This window comes from Heloderma suspectum, chromosome 10 (genome assembly GCF_057233095.1).
Source record: "Heloderma suspectum isolate Gila_16-S chromosome 10, 16-S_ref, whole genome shotgun sequence".
Taxonomy (NCBI): Eukaryota; Metazoa; Chordata; class Lepidosauria; order Squamata; family Helodermatidae; genus Heloderma; species Heloderma suspectum.
Window position 1 is genome coordinate 17,187,938 of NC_139467.1, and position 22,172 is coordinate 17,210,109.

General features: G+C 44.4%; 1 protein-coding gene across 7 annotated transcripts in view; it reads left to right on the top strand.

Moving 5' to 3' along the window:
* LOC146337836 (uncharacterized) overlaps positions 1–22,172 on the top strand; it is an 83,328-nt gene that overhangs the window by 54,067 nt on the left and 7,089 nt on the right. For all 7 annotated transcript variants that reach the window (XM_084815342.1, XM_084815348.1, XM_084815344.1 and 4 more), the window contains 15 exons: positions 541–567; positions 3,064–3,087; positions 8,910–8,933; positions 13,024–13,053; positions 13,989–14,027; positions 15,211–15,273; positions 18,389–18,451; positions 21,031–21,054; positions 21,143–21,166; positions 21,265–21,288; positions 21,377–21,400; positions 21,499–21,522; positions 21,611–21,634; positions 21,733–21,756; positions 21,938–21,961. In XM_084815342.1, the coding sequence (XP_084671468.1) occupies positions 541–567; positions 3,064–3,087; positions 8,910–8,933; positions 13,024–13,053; positions 13,989–14,027; positions 15,211–15,273; positions 18,389–18,451; positions 21,031–21,054; positions 21,143–21,166; positions 21,265–21,288; positions 21,377–21,400; positions 21,499–21,522; positions 21,611–21,634; positions 21,733–21,756; positions 21,938–21,961 (462 nt within the window). The remainder of the gene's footprint in view (positions 1–540; positions 568–3,063; positions 3,088–8,909; positions 8,934–13,023; positions 13,054–13,988; positions 14,028–15,210; positions 15,274–18,388; positions 18,452–21,030; positions 21,055–21,142; positions 21,167–21,264; positions 21,289–21,376; positions 21,401–21,498; positions 21,523–21,610; positions 21,635–21,732; positions 21,757–21,937; positions 21,962–22,172) is intronic.

Genomic DNA, 22,172 nt, shown 5'->3' on the forward strand with positions numbered 1-22,172 from the left:
GGTTGTTTGGGGTGATTAACAACCACGGTGCATGGTTAACAAGCCACCCTGCAGAAAATGTCTTGGGTTCAGACAAAATGCTAACCCAACATTCAACAAACAACCCACGGTTTTACAACAACCCACTCTTAACCATGGAGTGTGGGTCAGCGTGTTTTGTGAAGAGCTGCACTATCTCCTTGCTCGCTGGTTCTCTCTGATTGATTCAGATCACTGCTACTCAAAACATAAGATTAAAGAAGGCATGCCTGGCCATCTGCTGAGGCACTTCCTTTTGCCTGTGGGGCCAGCTGGGTGAGGAAGAGGAGGAGGACATAGGAGGGGCTGCCACTGCAACAGCCAGCTGTGGCAGCAGGGTCAGGTCTGGGCAGGGCAGGGGGCTCCCTTGAGCCACAGGGCCTTGGCAGCTGCCCACTCACGCCATCCTCTGATGCCAGGCCTGCTAAGTATGCTCAAGGGTCTGGGCATCTCTGCAGTTTAATTTCTGATATGGAAATAAACATAACCAAATAACCTTTTTTTGTATTCTTATTTTTGTAGGGTGGTCCTGGCAACATGAACAAATGGGTAAAATAAATTGTGTTTACCTAACGGTGCTATTCCTCCTTGTGCTGGGTATCAAAGTGACGCCTAGGTCTCAACTCCCTTGATTTCAATGCACTTCTCAAGTGACGTGCGCAGAGAATCAGTGCAACCCGATGTGTGTCAACTAGGGTGGCCATGTGTCCTCTTTTACAGAGGACCGTCCTCTATTTGAAGCTGTCCTCTATTTGAGGGGCTGTCCAGTCCAAGTCCGGTTTAAAGATAAAGAACCACCAGAACTGTTGTCCATCCACAGTTTGCGCCTGGATAGCAGACTGAACAGGCAGGCACACACGTCACCTGGTCACAGTCTTCCATGCTGTGGTGAGAGATACTAAAGACACGAGCAAAGGGCTGGATGCACCCGATCTTGTCCAATCTTGGAAGCTAAGCAGGGTCAGCCCTGCTTAGTACTTGGATGGGAGACCGCCTGGGAATCAGGCTTCCTGCATTGAGCAGGGGGTTGGACTCGATGGTCTTGTAGGCCCCTTCCAACCCTATGATTCTATGATTCTGTTTAAGGGAGCAATCCTATGGCCCCAAGACAGAGTCATGGGAGGGAGAGGATATTTCAGATTCCTGGATCCAAGGTTGGAGACACTGCTCTGACTTCAGACCCAGGAGTCCGAGCTCCCTGCTCCCTCCCCCTTGCAGCTGGTATGCAGAGAACCAGGCTGGTTTCCTGTCCAAGGTCATAAAAGTGACCTCAGAGGGAAGGTAAATGGGGCATTCCCATGGGCCGGGCGAGGAGGGGATTGGGGAGTCCAGCTTATGAGGAACCCTCTGGCCTCCCCAGCCCCCTCCCCTCCCCTCCCCTCCCTCTTCCCAGTGCCTCATCTAGGTGGGAGAAAAAGCCCATTGGATTGAAATGCAGAGAGGGAAAAGCACCAGAGGCAATGATTGCCTCTGCCATTCCTCCTGTTCTGTGCTGGATACTCGTAAGGCTCTGGGTTCGGAGGCTTATGAATATCAAGCGGGGATCCCATAGGACTGCTCCCTAAATTATTATTATTTCTAAATATGCACCTGTATGCATGAATTAGCACATGCAATTTTTATGCAAATAGCAGTCCTCTTTTGTCTTTGCAGCCACTTTAATGTCAACTTGGACATAAGTCCCATTGCGTTGCATGGAAGTGTACGCAGGATCACAGCTTTAATGTGTAAATTCGAGCATCATCGAGAAGCCACTACAGACGACTGTCGGGGCTGCTGATCTGGAAGGTGGAGGAGGGATAGAAGCAGGCCCCAAAGTCCCTGAGCACACACCCCAGAAGAAATAAGGGACACAATGCAGCAAATCATGATTCATGATGAATTCCCATTGAAAAAGCCACACAAGAGCCTTTCAGTGTGAATCCCTACAATCTCATTGACTTCAGTGGGACTTAGTTTAATATCTCAGGATTCTATAATAGGGATGACGAGGAAGTAGGATGAGAAGGTGGAATTGGACAAGGAAGAATGAGCCTCTTTGAATAATCCACAAAAGCCCTTCTGCAAGTACCCCCACACTCTGAGGTTTTGAGGTGGCAAAAAGAGAGAGGGCCCTTCCAGTGGTGGCCCCTGAGCTCTGGAATGCTCTCCAAGAGAAACTCACCTGGCACACACACCCTGTCTCTTTTCAGCTCCAGGCTAAGAGCTTTTTTGGGGGGTCTCCCAGCCTTTTAAAGTATTTTAATATTTTTAGGGCACAATCCTATGCATGTTTAGACAGAAAAAGCCCTACAACTCCTAGCATTCCCCAGCCAGCCATGCACCCTGTTTTAAGTAGGAATGGCCATCGTGGGGAAATCTGGCCCTTTTTGGGCTTGCTGGATTTCTCCAGAGCCTCTGACTTGGCTTGAATACATGATCCAATCCATGGGCTTTTTCCTGAAATCTGGTAACTTTCGGGGGGGGGGGGGCTTGTGATCCCCTTAAAAACACAATTTATGCAAATTTCAGCCATGATGTGTATAATTTGTGGAAATTGTGGCAGTACTATGTTTAATTTTGTACCAATTGCACCTGCAATTTCTGCAAATTAAGCATATGGCTGCTATCTGTGCAAATTATGGCAGACATTTGTGTAAATTATGAAAATTGTGTCTGCAATTTGTATAAATGGTGATTTTAAGAAGACCCCCCTCCAATCTACAAGCTGGCCCGACTTGATACAGATCGAGTCGGGGCAGGTCATGGGTAAGCAAGCCGGAGTCTGGGGGACCAAGCTGCTGAAAGCCCGACAAACTTCACCCCTTTCTTCAACATCCCTAGTCTTAAGTCCTATTATTTTAGTCCCTGTGCTGTGTTTTGACTTTTATACCTGATGTTTTAGTTTTTTTATTCCTGTTATATTTTATGTTGTGCTGGCATATCTATTATTTTGTTTTATTGTGATTTTTTTGGGTGTCGCATCTTGTACAATGCCTAGAGAGATTCATTGAGGCATTTATTTAATAGAATGAATGAATAATCTATGGCTTTTCCCTCTCACAGCTTGAATTCTTCCAACAGTTACCAGTAAGTACACGGCAATATATATATTTTTTCTGCCTCTTTCATATAACCTCAGAGTCTCGTATTGAGACAGGGGGTTGAACAGAATCTGCCAGGACTGTACCTTTTGAGGATACAGTTGGCAGGCAGGGAACTTTGAATGTGCCCCTGACTTACAGGGCCTTGCATAAGTATTCACCCCCCACTCCCTTTGACTTTTCTACGTTTTGCTGTGTTACAACCTGGAATTAAAATGGATTTAATTTGGATTTCCTGTCACTGATCTAAAAGAGTCCATAATGTTCAAGTGAGGGGGAAACCCCCCCTATATATTTTATGGATAATTAAATGATTTACAGATAAAAACTGTAAAGTCTGAATTGCATAAGCATTCACCCCCTTTGCTGTGACTAGGGATGTCAGAGAATTCTGCCACGGATTCCAGTGAGGTCGGATTCTTTAGAACCCAGCCCCCCAGAATCCGTGGTGGAATGGCCTCCCACTCTGCCACAGAATCCCCCCGGGATGGAACTTACCTTGGGCGGCGGTGGCGGTGGCTGCAGCGGCGGCGGCTCCAGCGGCGGTGGCCGGGCTACTGCGGCCACCATTTGTGTTCTTGCAGCCATGATAGGCTACGTAACTATTTACGTAGCCTATCACGGCAAAGAGCAGGGACGCAAATGGCGGCCGCTACGCCATTTGCACCCCTGCTCTTTGCCATGATAGGCTACGTAAGTATTTACGTAGGCTATCTTGGTAAAGGCAGCCATGCAAATGGAGTAGTGGCCGCCATTTGCATCCCTGCTCTTTGCAGTGATAGGTTACGTAAATACTTCTGTAGCCTATCACGGCTGCTTGCAAGGACGCAAATGGTGGTCACTACGATGGCCGCCATTTGCGGCCGCAGCAGCCCGGCCGCGGCCAGAGCTCCGGCTGTGGCTGGCCCCAGCTGGCGGCTCTGTGGAGCCGCTGCAGAGCGGAGCTGGCCAGGGAGGATTCTAGGGGGAGGGACGGAGCGCCTCCCCCCACCGCAGATGCCCCGGCGTGGAGCCAGGTAAGGGATTTGTACATCTCTAGCTGTGACACCTCTAAATAAGCTGTGGTGCAACCAGCTGCCTTCAGAAGTCACATAATTAGTTGAATGGAATCTGTCTGTGTGCAATTCAAGTATCAAATGACCTCAGATTAAATACACCTGTTTTTGGAAGGCCCCAGAGTTTGTAGGAGAGCACATGTAAACAAATAGCATCCTGAAGACCAAGGACCTATCAAAACAAGTCTGGGATAAAGTTCTGGAGAAGCACTAATCAGGGCGTGGTCATAAAATAATATCCCAAACTATGAACATCCCCCAGAGCACCGTTAAATCCATTATTACAAAATGGAAGGAATATGGCACAACTGTGACTCTGCCTAGAGAAGGCCGTCCACCCAAACTCAGGGACTGGAAAAGGAGGGCATCAGTCAGAGAAGCAACCAAGAGGCCAATGGTAAATCTGAAGGAGCTGGAGAGAGCCACTGCTGAGATAGGAGAAACCATCCATGGGACAACTGTCACCCAGACGCTCCACAAAACTGGGCTTTATGGAAGAGAGGCAAGAAGAATGCCATTGCTGAAAAAAAACCATATCAAATCCCATTTGGATTTTGCCAAAAGGCATGTGGGAGGCACAGCAAACATGTGGAAAAACGGTTCTCTGGTCCGATGAGACCAAAACTGAACTTTTTGGCCGTACTGTAAAACCTTATGTGTGGTACAAAGCCAACAGTGCTCATTGCCCCGAGAACACACGGTAAAGCATAGTGGTCGCAGCATCATGTTGTAGGGATGCTTTGCATCAGCAGGGATTGGGAAATTGGTCAGGACTGAGGGCAAGATGGATGGAGCCAAACACAGGGCAATTCTAGAGGAAATCCTGTTTCAGTCTCCACAGGACCTGGGACTGGGGTGGAGGTTCACTTTCCAGCAGGACAGTGACCCTAAACACACAGCCAAGGTTACACTGGAGTGGTTTAAAACAAGAACCTGAATGTCTTAGAATGGCCCACTCAAAGCCCAGATCTCAGTCTGATTGAGAATTCTGTGGCAACTGGCAAGACTTGAAAATTGCTGTTCACCAAGGGTCCCCATCCAGCATGACTGAGCTTGAGCACTTTTGCCCAGAAGAATGGGCAAAAATTGCAGGATCCAGATGCACAAAGCTGGTAGAGACTTACCCCAAAAGACTCACAGCTGTAATTGCTTCTGCCAAGTATTGACTCAGTGTGTGTGTGTGTGTGTGTGTGTGTGTGTTTATGTGTGTGAATACGTATGCAACCAACAAATGCCAGTTTTTGTTTAATTAACTTTTGTACCCACCCCAATAATATTTTGCACCTTCAACGTGTTAAGAGTCTTGTGTAAATCAAATGGTAAAACTGCCAATTAAATCTATTTTAATTCCAGGTTGTAGCACAACAAAATATGGAAAATTCAAGGGTGTGTGTATGTGAATATTTATGCAAGGCACTGTGTATGCACGCTAATGTATATGTGCATGCACGCTGCATGTCAGGAGGAAGCAAGCCTCTTCAAAAATTCACTCCTACAGCTACACACACACCTGTAGCCAGAAGTCAGAAGGTCCAGGAAAAGCTTATCTGCTTGATTCAGTTGCATATAATGGCACTTGGTCAATGCCTGAGATGTGGGTGATAAACAATTCATATCTACCTTTTGAAAGAGGACGGCTCCCTTACATGAATCAAAGAACAGCAATACATACATTCTGCTTTTCATATATGTTAGTTGCTTTCAGGAGAGTTAGTTATTTGACCATTGTGAATGATAGGATATTTATTTCTCTGAATGGTGAAAGGTTACAGGGGAGGGTCCATAGTGTTGGAAAGTCTGGTGTAACTTACAGCAGTGTTGCCTTATATAGAGAAAATGTGGCAAGACCGCATTTAGTATTGGAGGCAATAAATGCAGGACAGAGCCAGTTTAGAAGAAGTTCAAATCAACTTTTTTTTTTTAGTGCTTTTATACACATCTTCAGAGAAGGCTGTCTAACACTGTTTAACTACAACCATCCACTGAAGCTGGGTGTGTGAGTGTAAGTGAGGGAAGGCATGAGATATGGTTACTCGCTCCATTCAGGGAGAGAGCCGCAAGGCACTTGTTGCAAAGGCAAGAGGAGAAGGAGGAAGGAAGAGGAAGAAGCAGGAAATAGGGACTGTGTGATCAAGCTACACCACAATCTCTGTCGCCCCCTAGTGTCTGGAAGCATACGGAGTTCTTATTATCCAAGATGTAGCTCAGTGGTAGAGCATCTGCTTTGCAAGAAGAAAGTCCCAGGTTCAATCTGTGATACTTAAAGCAGGGCTGCAGAACCTAAGGCCTGGGGGTCAAATCCAGCCCTCTGGGGCTCCCAATCTGGCCCTACATGCTTCTCCAGAAGACTCTGCACCTTTCCCTGGCCTCACCCCTTTTCCCCAACCACTGATCATCTAGTGGTTTCACAGCTTTTGTGCAGATTTCCCCCCATTCTAAAAAGATGAACCGACTCTCTTAAGGGTTAGTTACTTGCAATAAAGGTTTTAAGCTAAAATGTGCTTGTATTTGGGGGGGGGGGTTGGCTTCACCTCTTTTGTCTTAATTTTATTATTTATTATTACATCTTTCTACCACCCATTGCCAAAGCTTTGGCTCTGGCCACCACTGGAATGAAGCCCTCTTAAGTTTGTCCAAATTGGAATTTGGCCCTTGGGCTGAAAGAGCTTCTGTACCCTTGAGTTAAAGGATCAGGTTGTTGAAACAAACTGCAACATTTTGTTGCAGTTCACCCTTGACCACTACAAATGCTCTTCATGGAGGCAATCGTGTGCAGCCCTGTGGTATAATACAGGTTTAAATTTGCAATTTGGATGTCCACAAGGCATGTGAGAAGTTGGAAGCAGGCAGGACATTGCTGGGGGAAGAGTTTTTTTCCTCGTAGGTTAGGTGGATCGCTGCTTTCCCACACCCTTGAGGCAATATGAATGGGAATATCTTCTGAAACTTCCTTTCAACAAACTGGCCAGAGAAGATTCCAAATGGATCTGCTACTGGGAGCTTTACACTATCCCATCCCCAAACTGAATCTTCTTGTGTTCCGTTCTTCAGCCCACAAACTGAGTCAAGTGGTGGCATCATTGGACAGAAAGGCTGTGGGGAAATATGTCCTGTTGCAGAGATAATGGACACATCTTTGCTGATGCAGGGAGTGCTATGCTATGTGGGGTGTGTGTGTGTGTGTGGGGGGCAGATAATGTGAGTGAAGTGCAATGAAGTTAATTGTAAAAATAACTCCTGCCCCTTTCCCTTTTATATCATTGGGCATTTCATGGGAGAAAAAGACCTGTGAATATTGCTGGAAAAATATATATTCACATGATTTCACTTATCTTTCAAATAGATATGGCCAGACTAAACAAAGAAGGGCTTTATATTGCAGGAAGGGCTTTTCTTGCCTTAATTTAGCAGCTATAACAGGGATTGGCAATCTTTTAGGGCCCGTGGGCACATTTAGCATCTTCACAAAGTGCCTCAGGCACCACCACAAATGTCTTTGGAGGTAAAATGTTGGGGGTTATCCCCATCTCTGCATTTTTCCTTTTTCTTGCCTCCCCCTTCCCTGGATTCCCTCCTTTTCTTGCCTCCCCCTTCCCTGGATTCCCCCCTTTTCTTGCCTCCCCCTTCCCTGGATTTCCCCCTTTTCCTGCCTCCCCCTTCCCTGGATTTCCCCCTTTTCCTTCCTCCCCCTTCCCTGGATTTCCCCCTTTTCTTGCCTCCCCCTTCCCTGGATTTCCCCCTTTTCTTAACTCCCCCTTCCCTGGATTTCCCCCCTTTCTTGCCTCCCCCTTCCCTGGATTTCCCCCTTTTCTTGCCTCCCCCTTCCCTGGATTTCCCCCTTTTCTTGCCTCCATTGATTGTAATAGAGGTGGGGGGAAGGGTCCCCTGCCAAAAAACAACTGGAGGGGGAGGAATCAGGGACCCTGTTGCCCCAAGGATCCTTGATGTGTGGGATGTTTCCCCCTCTACCTGTTTTTTTTGTTTTTGGCAGGTCACCCTTTTCCCTGCCTCTATGAAAGTCAAGAGAGCAATATCTCTCCATGGACTTTAATAGAGGTAGGGAAATATATGGCAATTGTGGATGCACTTGACAGGAGCCAATGCACCCAGGGGCACCATGTTGCCATCTCCTGAGCTATAACAATTTAGCTGCTCTTTCTCCCAGGAACTGAAACAGCCACGTACCTCCAGGGCACACAGACATATCTTCAGCGACATCAGATTTTCAAGCCAGGCTGGTTATCTCTTGTTCTCCCCTCCTCCTGATGAGCTTGCGTTGGGCAAAGTGACTATGCGCTTGCATCCCTTTTAACTCCCATGTGGGGTGGGTGGGTTGAATTTTGGGAAGCAAATGGCAATGGTGGTGGACATCCTTAATCCTCCCCTCCCAGTGCATGGTGGTCCTAATCCAAATCAAGGGCCATGCACACTTACTTGAGAGTTATAAAAAAGAGGACGAGACTCAGCTACGCACTGGGGCAATTAACATTAGTGTGTGGTTTGATTCCCAGTGCCAGCTTCTGGAACTAGCTACCTAAGTCCGAGTGGAACCACTGAAATGCAGTGCCTTTGATCCTCAACCCGGACAGCTATCTGGAAGGATATCATGGTCAATGATATCAAAAGCCACCATGAGATTTGGAAAAATGTGTCGTTCGTCCCTAAAAAGCTGTATTCTCCAAGTGGCAAGGGAAATAGGATTGGGTAAGGGAGAATGAGCTTCTCTGAGTAATCTGTGCCTTTTCCCTTTCAGTTCAATGTCATTGACTGGATAGCAGTAAGTAGATGGGAGGGGTTTTCTTCTTGGCCTGTTTGATATAATCTCAGTGTTCAAGGGTGTTTCCAGATGGAGGAAACAGATTCTTAACAGATTTTCTGCGGTAAGAAAAAAGTTGGAAGAAGTGATGGGAAAACATGGGAAGGTTACAAATGGAAGACAATGTTATCTGGACACCCTGTTGTATTCCATGAATGAGGCAGTCCAATTGCACAGTAAAGCCTCATCTGGAAGCACTCTTAGACTGAGTCAATATTTTTCATTACTGAATGCAAAAATGGCTGGATTTTCACCACTGTGGTATAGCAATAGAGCGGTAGACCTGGAGAGATCCAGGTTCAGATATCTGATTAGCCACGAAACTCCATGCATATCCTCTCTTTTCAGCTTAGATCTGTTATGAAAGTGGTGGTGGTGGAGATCAGAAAACCAATGAAAAAGCACATTGATGTTTAAAAAAAATAATGGGAGAGGGAATGGACCTGTCACTAGCTTCTTGGGAAAGGGGCAGGATAAAAACAGTAACCTCTTATGACTCAGGTGAACTTGTACATTCAATAGAATAAAGTAGGACTGTACCATTTCAGTTTGCAGGTGGTGGTGGTGGGGTCACATATTTGAATGTTCCTTTATCTCAGTCACTCACAGCATTTACAAAACTGGCAAGGCAGAGGGACAAGGTTCTGGGTAAGAGAAGCAGATTTTTGTGGGAAGCATTCAAACCTTGACACCTGCAGTTTGAAGTGGTACAGTCTAGATAAACCGTTTCCACTTGATTTTGCTAAATAGATTTCAGACACTGGTGAGCAGTTTCTGGATGTTACATTATCCTATAGCTGAATAAATCGCATCTAGCTTTTTAAGGAGGACAGGTCCTTTGCATCAAAGAACTGAAACAAATATTACTTTTAAATATTTACCATTCAAAACCTTTCTCTTTTCCAAAGCTTCTGGAATTTTAGTTTAGATTTTATTATTGTGGCAAATATTGATCATTTAATTTTGTAGTGTTTTCCTGTGTCTCCTTGATGCATTCCTTCCCTTTCTTTCGGTTTTATTTTCAGATTTTATTAGAGTGTATGCCTTTGTGGCAGGGGCTTGTTGTTTTATTTTATTTTGTACAGTGCCATTGGCATTGATCACATTTTATTAATAATAATAACAACAGCAGCAGCAGTAATAATTGCTTTAAAACAAAGTAATTTATTTTTCTAAAAAATAAAACATGCAGTAATAACATACTTTCCTTCATCTACTTCTAAACCACATCATTGTTCAGCATGTTAAACTGTAAGTAACTAACAAACCAATGAATCACATAACACAGATGATCAAATAAGAAAACACATCTCTGTAACAAAACAAAAATCCATACACAAACCATAATTTTGTGCTTAATGATTAACAGTACAATCCTATACTCTTTAACAGTAAATCTACTCAGAAGTAAGGCCCACTGAGTTCAATGGGACTTACTCCCAGGTAAGTGTGTATAGGATTGCAGCCTAAATCTTAAAACTTAAATATTTCCATCAAAATATTTGGATTAAAGCAATTCTAGCACTCTATAGTATTTCTGGGTTTCTATACTTTAGCTGTTTGAAGCATAATCCTATGCATGTTACTTGAAAATGTGTCCCATTGCATTTGGTGGGGCCTGTTACCAGGGAACAATGCTCCCCAGCCTGCCTTATGTGGAGGTGACTTTGCCCCATCCCTTAAAACATGGGTGGGGAACCTCAGGCCTGGGAGCCAAATCTGTCTCACCTGCAGTCTCAATGCAGCCTTCCAGGGTTCCGCCCTTTTCTCCCAACCACCAATAATTTATTTGGTGGTTTCCCAGCCTTTGTACAGTTTCCTCCCCATTCAGAAAGTTGGAATGCCTCTCCAGAGACTTAGATACTGGTAGGGATGTACAGATTGTGTAAAATCCATTCTGTCTGTGTTTTGTGGAGTGTCAGGCACCTTTCGTTCCATTGTCCACCCATTGCTGGAAACGGGTTTGTGTGTGTGTGTTTCCGAAATAGCACAAATTTGCATTTGTGCAAATGTGCAGCTGAGCAATTTCGCACATGCACAAATGCATAAATTCCCCCAAATGCGCATTTCGTGCTTTAACCTATGGGGGAAATGTGCATTTTTGGGGGATTTAAATTTTTTTTTGTATTTTCCTATGATGAAATTTGTATAAAATTCATGAAAGTCAGAAAATCAGTGAACAAGTTGGCAGAATCCGCCCACTGGGGAAAGTCAATCTGCTGCAGAATCTGCCAGTCAGATTCATGAAAATCCATACTCATTTGGTTCCATTGCGGATTTCTCTGACAACCCTGGTTACTGGCAGTATGAGTAGGCCAGTATTTGCAGTCCCACCTCCTTTGCCTTTGGCCCCTCCCACCACTGGATTGCAGCCCCTAAGAGCTTTTCCAACATCAAATGTGGCCCTCAGGCTGAAAGAGGTTCAACACACCTGCCTTAGAAGGATGGAGCGTAAGGAGGGCACTAAGATGGCTGCCTGGCTTTGGTAGCTCAGCCAATCACATGGAGGTGCAGCTGTGCCTGCAGGGCCAAAGTAGTTGCGGGTTAGCATCAGACCTTCCCATTAAGGTGGGGAGTTCAGGGTGGAGGGGCTGGAGCCAGAGCATGCATCCCCATATCTCCCCTCCATGGTTAGATTTTCTGGATGCCTGAATAGGGTTTATCTTACATGAGAGAAGGCCTTCTGATTTACCAACCTGCCCAGTCACTGAGGGCATCAGAGGGCATGCTCCTGGTGGTTTCACATGGACCTATGGCCCAATTGGACTCCACCCAGAGAACAGCCTTCAGTGTGGTGGCCCCCTTTCTTTGGAACTCCCTACCCCTGGAGGTCAGGCAGGCACAAACACTGTGTTGCTTTTGGCACCTCCTGAAAACACCTCTCTTCCGGGAAGCATTCCTTAACTGACTAGCAATGGTTTTTATTGGCTTTCTGTTTTTAAAAAGAATAATTTTAATAATAGTGTTTTAATCTTAATCTTTTTACTATTTTACTGCTCTGGAATCTGGTTTAGATGTGTAGTGGTATACACATGTGATAGATAGATAGATAGATAGATCTTGTATCTTCACTCCAAAGGTCTGGCGGCAAGTGTTCATAGGATTACAGCCTAAGACATTTGGCTGCTGTGTGCTGTAGAATATTTTTTTATCCTGGCACATTGAAAGGTTACAGAAATCTGGTTTATTGAACCCTAAGCCTCTCTTATATATGGCTAGGAGACTTAGGGTGGACTCCTATGCATGTTTAGACAGAAAAAAGTCCTACAACTCCCAGCATCCCTCAGCCAGCTAAGCTCTGGAACACTCTCCAAGGGAAGCTTGCCTGGAATACACATTGCTATCTTTTCAGCTCCAGGCTAAGACTTTTTGTTTTTGTTCTCACAGGCTTTTAAAGTATTTTAGTATTTTTAGGGTACAATCCATGCTGATTGGGGAATGTTGGGAGTTGCAAGACTTTTTCTGTCTAAACATGCATAGGATTGCACCCTTAGTTGTCCAGTTGTTGTTTTTTAATCCTCTGGAGGTGGAACATTACAGCCATTAACAATGTGCATTACAGATCCTTCACATGGATGCAATAATGCATAAAATCAGTGTATCCCATAGATGCATCCGTTTGTTGTTTAGCAAACCATCTTCAAAAAGATTTAAATTTGCAAAGGTACCTGAGACATTTTAATTTGGAAGCAAGCAGGAAGCTGCCAGGGAGCATTTCTTTCTTAGTTTGATGGACAGCCTTTCCATACTACATGCAATGGAAATGGAAATATATCATGGAAAATTGGCATCCGTGGAACAATTCTGCCTGAGACCATTCCAACTGGGATCTTGAAGTTGTCCATGCCTCAACTGGTACCTTGAGTTGAGCTCTTGAGCACAGTATTTGAGCAGACATTGAGCCATGGGTGTGTTTTTTTCTTCGTGCACAGAAAACAAAAGATGAATATCTCTTGTCATAGAAATAATGGGCACATCTCTGCTGCTCGAGAGAACATTGGAATGAAGTGTAGTATAAATTAACACCTGACTTTTCCTTCTCCTTTTCCAGAAGACGTTCAGAGGAATGAAACGTCGTCCAGTGAGTATAACTGGAAAAAAGATTCACACAACCAGTTGAGGCTGCTTTGCTCTGACTTCGGCGAGGCGATGAATCCCTTTGGGATGTCAGTCAGAAACAGCCCGAACTCTAAATGAGCTATCCGAGGTGCTGAACCCAATCCCCAAAACAGATTCAGCACTGTGGATAGCTCTTCTGGAGTTCTGTCTGGTTCTGACTGAAACTTTGAATGGATGCACAACCCCACCGAAATAGGAGCCACCAGCCTCCACTGAGCACAACTGTGTCTATTTGAATGGCAGGTGAAGTTAGGTTAAACAAAAGGACCTTATAGTGAGGGAGGTGGTTGCTGATTTTAATTTAACACCGATAGCCACTTCATAGCCTTTTCCTCTGAGGGAGTGAAAAGGCCACATGCCTCTAGAGATGTTAGACTTCGAAGGGAGACTTGCTCTTATTTCTTCTTCCCTTCTGGGCTTGGCCAAGGAGTTGGCTTTGGCCAAAGTGACAGTGCACAACATCTGTCTCAAAGAACCTTCAGAGAGGGTTCAGTTACCCAAGATGCCTTAGCTGAAACATTCAAATGCACTGTGGGGATTAAGGCTGGATGATTGCCATTCATGATCATGGGAAAAGAACATCCACATTCCTGACCTAAGTTAGAAGAGAAGACTGAAGGAATACCTTTAATGAAGGTGTCTGGATCCCACACAATAAAGGGGCAACAGTTATGGTTCTTTGCTCCAGAGATGGATCTCTTTAAAGGCCTTTAATCTAGCACACAGAGAGCGCTTTGGAAACAGAGGACACTCTTTTGTACATGCATACAGGAAACTAATTGAATTCTGTAAAAAAAAAACCCATTAGGGTTGGAATAAGATATTGACAAGAGCCAAGCAGGTTTATTGTAAATTAAGTGTGTGAAAGCCAACCGCATCAACTTTCAATTGCTGTAGGGAGGCTCTGGCTACAGAGGTCCTGGCTACGGTGGCCCGGTGAGTATGGCAAATTTAGTCTGCTAGTTTATGTCACATCCCTCTCACGCCAATTGTCTGCTCTGGGCAACGGCTCAGGTGTGGAGGTACAACATGGAACAGGTGGCTGGATCATGTCTGGGACCTGAATTAGTTTCAGGACCGTGGACAGCAATCCTGGAGCTAGAGAACTGACAAGGATTTACAGTCAGGACAGTAAAGTCCCTGGTCCTTTTGAAAGCTCCACCCCCTCAGGTACTGTGTCATCTGGTAAAGGGCCAGTGGCCTTTTACTGTAGGTGTTGGCTGCTTCTGGGGAGTGAACCTTGGAGGAGTGATGGGACCGCTCCTCAGGTTCTCCCAGTCCACTAGAGGAGTCTGAGGCCCACTTTTTGGAGTTCTGGGGCAGCACCTACTCCTAGGGTTTGCATGCATAGGACATGAGGGTCAAAGCAATGGGCTGCGGTTCAGAAGGACCAGGGACTTGTTCTGGCATCTCCTAAGAAGCACTGTCACTGGAGGCTTCAGTCTCTGAAGACTTCCAGTTCTGGGCCTTGACAATCCCCCTTTAAATAAATATTAAACCAGTGAGACTGGCAACAAAATGTTGCAGTACTCCCAGCCTCTAACAAGAGTGCTCCTGTTTCAGAGCTCCAGTACCTAGCCCTGGCCTCATCCAGGATCATACAAACTGTAAGAGGCTCAAGTGAGGCTTCCACTCTTCTCCCCTCATTTCTCATTTAACTTTTCCAGTAGTCACTCAGCATTCCAAAGCAATGGAGCATGTTCATTCCCCGTTGGATTATTTGGGTTTGAATCCTCCCCTCCCAATGTTTTTCTAAAACATATTTTTCGATCTTCTGTAAAACGTCTAGTTTCTCAGTGGCCCTGTTTTGGCTCCAGTGTTGTCAACACTCCGCACCTGAGCTGGCTATTACAGGGAGCAGTGGTGAATCACATTATGATCTGTCCCTCCCTCCTTCCTTCTCCCTTGGTGATCCTTGGCTTGGCATGTACCTGGAGACTCATGCAGCTGTTGCTTGCAACAGAAGAGCCACCCACCCTTCCTCTTCACCCACGCAGAGCATGAGATAGTGAGGAAGACGATGGCCACTGCTGTTTCTCAGTAATCTTCTCCCATGTATGCCATTCTGTTTGTTGTGGAAGCAAACAGGAACAATGGATGCATCTTTTAATTTCTGCAGGCGGGCCCTGGATACAATGGCTATGGTAATCCAGGGTACCCTGGTCCTCCCTTCCTTGGCCCGGTGAGTATGATCATGTTCTTTGCCTCCTTGTGTTGTATCCTCCTTTTGATAGACAGGTAAGCACTGTGATCCTAGTCCCACTGATTCCCATGTAGCCCCTATTTCCACATATACATTGCTTAAGACCATGGCACAAAGACGAGGCCCAGGATAACGTGTCACGAACTGACCAAAGAACAACAGAATTGCATCCAAAACAGATGGTCTTCACACATGCAACCAGAAACTCATTTAATCTGTTTCAAAGTAGCCTCCCTCCCTCCCTCTCTCCCCCTCCCCTCCCCTCCCCCTTGCTCTCTCTTTCTCTCTCTCTCTCAAATATTCACACCCTTCTTTATAATGTAAATTAAAATGAGCTTACAAAAAAGTCCAAATACGTTTGTCTGCCTCATGTGGAACAGTGAATTATGACCCTCCCTGACCCCTGCCCAAGTCAAGGTGCATTGCACTCAAAGCTATCAAGGGACGACCAAAGTTATTTTGCCACCAGAGGCAGAAAATCCCACAAGTGCCTCTCTTTGTTACTAAAAACACAATCATAATAAAGAACTAACCATTTGCTGCCCTTTCATGATACCCAAATTAGGGATCTATGGATTTTTAAAAATCTGTTCTGTCTACATTTCACGGATGATCAGGTGCTTTTAGTTCCATCATCTGCTTATTGATGGAATCGTCTTTTTTCCAATTTCCTGAATTTGTACAAATTTGCATTTACACAAATGCGCACTTGTGAAAATGCATGAATCCCCCCAAAATGCGCAAATCTGCCCCAAATGCACACTTCCATGATTTGGCCTATGGGGATAATGTGCATTTTCAGCCATGTTTTTTTTTTTTTTTAGTTTATGTATTTCTCTATGACTAAATTTGTGTAAAATTCTGGAAAGCTTTTTTTTTTTTTTAATGGTCCACAAGTCCACAGATTCTGGGCAACTCTGAAAAAGCCAGTCCGCTGCAGAATCCACAGATCAGATTTATAGAAATCTGAACTCATTTGATTCCATTGTGGATTTCTTTGATATCCCTAATCCAAATTCAGCTGCCCTGGGTTGGTTGTGTCCTACCTAAGGTCAGCCTAGACAGTTCAAATGCCGAAAATCAATTTCCAACAAGTAAAACCAAGAGTAGCATAAAGACAATTTGGCATAAAAACAGGGAGACTGGACTTTAATCCATACTTAAAGCTTGGTGAAATGAATAGTCATAGTAACTCACTTGAAACGTAAGAGAGAGGGCATCAGCAACCAAACCTTTCTAGGAAAGAGAGTTCCATGATCTGGGTGCTATCATTGAAAAGGTGCTGTCTCTGTATTGTACTAGATGGAGAAAGTATATGGGGTCTGTAAGAACCCCAAAATAGAAAACAACAACAACAACAACAACAACAACAACAGACTAGATAACATGTTATATTCCTTTTTGGACCCATGGGCAATCTTTGGCAATTTGAGGAACTGTCATGGGCACTATCACAAAATGGCTGCCATAGGAGGCATGGTTTGTCATAAAGAACAAATAACCTGCACAAAAGTCTTGAGTACAAAGCAGTGTGAGGTTGGGTCTGAGACGGAACAGACTAAGCAATACCTTTGAACTCATAGTTTTCAGTGCCAACAGAAACAGCTTTCATAAAAGGCAAGCTGCTTCCCTCTCCCCTGGCTTCCGCCAGCCAACTCATTCCCCCATCTCTTTTCCTTTTTCACTCTGGATCACTACCCATAGATGTGCGCTCTCTCTCACTCTCTCTCTCTCTCTCTCTCTCTCTCTCACTCACACACACACACCCCTTATCTATGTTTCTATCATGCATGGATATGTACATACATGCATTCCCCCTAAAATCAGGTTCATAGTTTGCGGGTGCTTTTGGATGCAGAACTGTCACTCCACACACTTCTGGACTCGGTGGCACAGAACACCTTTTATCAGTTTAGGCTGATATATCAACTGCATCCTTATCTCTGGACAGAGATAGCCTAGCTGTAGTTATCCATGCTCTGATAACCTCTCGTCTGGATGACGGCAATGCATTATACATGGGGCTGCCTTTAAAAACCAGAAACTTCAGTTTGTCCAAAATAGGACAGTGAGACTGTTAACAGGGACTGGCCAACATGATCATATTATGCCAATACTCTCCCATCTGCACTGGTTGCCTGTCCATGTCCATGCCCGATTCAAAGTGCTGGTACTAATATCCAAAAACCTAAATGGCTTGGGGCCAGGTTACCTGAACTATTGTCACCTCCCATATTCACCTGCCCAGACCCTAAGATTAGCTTCAGCGGTCTTCAGGAGCTCTCACCAAAGGAAGTGAGGTAGGTGGCACCTAAGAAGAGGGAGGGACTTTTCTGCTGTGTCCCCCCGCCCTCCCCGTTGTGGAATGAACTTCCCAGAGAGGCTCGCCTGGTGCCTACATTGCACACTTTTCAGTGCCAGGTGAAGAAGACCTTTTTATTTTCCCAGGCATTTTAGTCTTTTAGTTCTGTCACTTTAAATCTGTTATTGTATTTTAAATCTCCACATTGCTGCTAGGTTTTATTTTTGCTTTTACTTTTATACTGTAGTTTTGAACTTGTAAATTTTATATTGTATTTCTGCTGTATTTTATGGTTTTAATTGTTGTGAACTGCTCAGAGAGCTTTGGTTATTGGGCAGTATAGAAGTGTAATAAATAAATAAACAAACAAACAAACAAACAAATAAAATGCACACACTCGTCCCACCCTTCTCTTCCTCCTCACCGCAAGCACACGAAAGACCACACTCACTCTTTTTCAGGATCCCACCAAAATCCCTCCCGTCAAACACTTTCTCTTCCTCTCCCTTTCTCACACACCTTGACGGGAACCAAGAAAGGTGTCAGAGGGCACATTGGTACCCATGGTTCCCATGTTGCCCACCGCAGGTCTAGGTATACTACTTGGGATGCAGAGCAACCTCTTTTGATACAGAATAGATGAAAATAGATGAAGCCTGTCCAGAAACAATTACAGTTGTAATGGGATACACACAAGAACTTGGTCTTCCATGAGGTTTGATTTTTTCAAAATGACATTTGTGAGAAAAAACCAAGATCAACGACTGTATTTTTTTTCCTCCTGTTTTGCAGCCTGGTCCTGGCTATGGTGACATCCCCCCTCCTCCTCCTGGTTACTCTGGCTACCCTGGCCCAGTGAGTATGACAAGTGTGATTTGTCTTTTTGTGTCATATCTTCCTTTTGAATTAAGGATGGGTGAGAAATTCGTTCAGCTCACATTTCAATGCAAACTCACCAGATTCGCACTACCTGAACCTCAACACAAACTGGATTGCAGTTTGCCATTGAAATGTTACCGAAGTTTGTGATGCAGTTCACCTCCCCACCCCGACATAAAGCGTACCAAAAATGCATACATTTGTAACAGTGTGTGCACAAAAAGGACATCTTTTTAAATGCACAAAAAATGTGTATACTTCCAAAAATGCACACAAAAATGCTTGATTCAATGGGAAAATTGCTTGAGAAAAATTCGTATATTTTGAAAAGGTCCACACAAGAATGTGTACATTAGAAAACAATGCCCACAAAAATGTGCATTTTTTTCAAAAGGTATTCATAAATATGTACACATATTCATGCAGAATTGGGATGGAACAAACTGAGCATTGGAAAAATGAGAAACCTGAGTGAAATCGAGCTTGAAAGATTTGCCTATCTCTACTTTTGATAGATACTCTGTGAACTGCCTGACTCCATTCCTTTGAAGATGGGAGGGTACGGTTCTACTGCCACTGAATACCATGAAAAGCCCTCCCCTTTAATGCATTTTATCAGAACTAATGAGAGCTTTCGTCTTGATGCAAATAGCAGACATGGGAGTACCAACCCAGATTGGGACTGCAGTGGGAGCGAAGGGTTAAATCCCTCTAATCTTCCACTGCCCTCAGAGGAATGGTGCAGATTGGGGTCTACAATGTACTCTTAAAAAGGATCTGTGCATTTGCTAATTGCATGGATGGTGTAATGTCTAGTATAGTCCTCAGTTTGTGAGCTCTGTTGTTCAACTCCAGAAGTTGCTTTCAGAGACTACAGTTACAGAGGCCCACCCTCACCCCAATCCAGTCCATTTTGAATCATTTCTTGGAGGAATATTTAAAGGAGGTCAGTATCTCCTAATGTAATTTCATTTCTATTGCTGCTGCTGTGGGAAGGCAGGTGATGGAAACAACCAGGAAAATTAACAAACCAAAATTAAACAAACCAACAGTTAAATAAACACACACACACACACACACACACACACACACACACACACAATTTAAATCTAATTAATGCCAGAGGGTAATGCATTTAACATCTATGTATATTTTTCCTTTACCTTACAAACGAAGATAGAGGTGGAATCCATAGGGTTGCTTGGAGGTTTTCATTATAATTCTTCACTATATCCCTCGTTTGATTGACAATTAAGTGAACTACTGTTGTGCTTAAAAGAAGTTGAAGAAGTAAAACAAGCTAATACCAATTAGAAAATCTAAAACAATAGAAGAGTTAAAACAGTGTGCAACTTTAGGGAATCCAGGTAAGCTCACAAAGGCTTTGGTGAGAAGTCATATTTTAACTTGGCACTGAAATGAAACCAAAGTCTGCACCGATCGGGCCTCCAAGGAGAGGGCATTCCACAAACAGGGTGCCACAGCAGAGAAGGCCCTCTCCCACATCCCACCATAGTGTATATCTTGCACTGGTGGGACATATGTGAGTATTCATTTCATTTCCTATGAAGGCCCTGTGAGTATTCTAGGGTTGGCGGAGAATTTCTCCCCGAAACTTCGGGGGGCTGAGCGCCAATGTGTTCAGCCCCCCGAAGAAGTTTTGGGGAGAAATTCTCCGCACCCCCCCGCACCCCGCACCCCCCCCGGGACGGGACTTACCTTTCCCGAATGTCTCTCCCGGCGGCGGGTCCCGGCGGCGGTTCGTCGGGTCTTCGTCAGGGGCAGGGGCGGCAGCCGATCTTTCGACCGGCTGCCGCCGCCGCCATTCCAATAAAACTAAAAAAAAAAAATGCCCCCGTGATAGGCTACGTGACGATTAACGTAGCCTATCATGGCTAGATTTGCAAAGTCAGCCATGATAGGCTACGTAAATCGTCACGTAGCCTATCACGGGTGACTTAAAAAAAAAAAAAGCGCGTACGGCTAATGCCGGCCCCCATAGGGAGCCGCCATTCACGTTCCTTATTTGGTCGCTGTAGTCTACGTAAAGATTACATAGACTACAGCGACCAAATAAGGAACGCGAATGGCGGCTCCCTATGAGGGCCACCATTTGCGTATGCGCTTTTTTTTTTTTTTAAGTCACCCGTGATAGGCTACGTGACAATTTACGTAGCCTGTCACGGCTGACTTTGCAGATCTAGCCGTGATAGGCTACGTTAATCGTCACGTAGCCTATCACGGGGGCGTTTTTTTTTTTAACTTCTTATTTCGCGGCCGGGCGAGGCGAGGCGCCTCCCCCCCGGCCTGAATTTCGGCCGGGCGAGGTGGGAAGCCTCCCCCCCGGCCTGAATTTCGGCCGGGCGAGGAGGGAAGCCTCCCCCCCCAGCCTGACCTTCAGGGGGAGAGCAGCGAAGCGCCTCCCCCCCACCGCGAAAAGCTGCGAGACCAGGTAAGTGACTTTCATGCACCCCTAAGTATTAATTTCCTACCAATAGAAATTGCATCTTCTGTATGATTTGAAATATGAACATTTCCTGCCGTTTCTTTTTTAGCCTCCTCCACGATTTCCAGCATTTGTGAGTATTCATTTCATTTCCTACGAATAGGATTTGCATCTTTTCTATAATTTTGAAATGTGAACATTTCCTGCCATTTCTCTTTTAGCCTCCTGAAGGACTTCCAGCATTTGTGAGTATTCATTTCATTTCCTATGAACAGGATTTGAATAATTTTTTTAAAAAATAATAATTATAAAATACAAACATTTCCTGCCATTTCTCTTTTAGCCTCCTCCAGGATTTCCAGCATTTGTGAGTATTCATTTCATTTCCTACGAATAGGATTTGCATCTTTTCTATAATTTTGAAATGTGAACGTTTCCTGCCATTTCTCTTTTAGCCTCCTGAAGGATTTCCAGCATTTGTGAGTATTCATTTAATTTCCTATGAACAGGATTTGAATAATTTTTTAAAAAAATAATAATTATAAAATACAAACATTTCCTGCCATTTCTCTTTTAGCCTCCTCCAGGATTTCCAGCATTTGTGAGTATTCATTTCATTTCCTACGAATAGGATTTGCATCTTTTCTATAATTTTGAAATATGAACGTTTCCTGCCTTTTCTCTTTTAGCCTCCTGAAGGATTTCCAGCATTTGTGAGTATTCATTTAATTTCCTATGAACAGGATTTGAATCATTTTAAAAAAATAAATAAATTACAAAACACAAACATTTCCTGCCATTTCTCTTTTAGCCTCCTGAAGGATTTCCAGCATTTGTGAGTATTCATTTCATTTCCTATGACCAGGACTATTAATTAATTAATTAATTAATTAATTAAATTTATATACTACCCAATAGCTGAAGCTGTCTGGGCGGTTCACAAAAATTAAGGATTTGAATAATTTTTTAAATAAATTATTATAAAATGCAAACACTTCCTGCCATTTCTCTTTCAGCCTCGTGGAGGATTTCCAGAATATGTGAGCATTCATTTTGTTCAAAAAGAACCTACCTCTAGTGTATTATCTTGAAATCAGTGGTATAGTGGAGGCAGGGCTCGCAGGGACGCAGCCCCAGCACTTTTTCATTAGCAGGGACTCTGACGTCATCTGCCACCCCCCTCAGAATTCCCTGTTCCCTCTGAGCTTAGCTGTGATCCCCACTGTAGCTGTGGGAGGGAATGAATTTCCA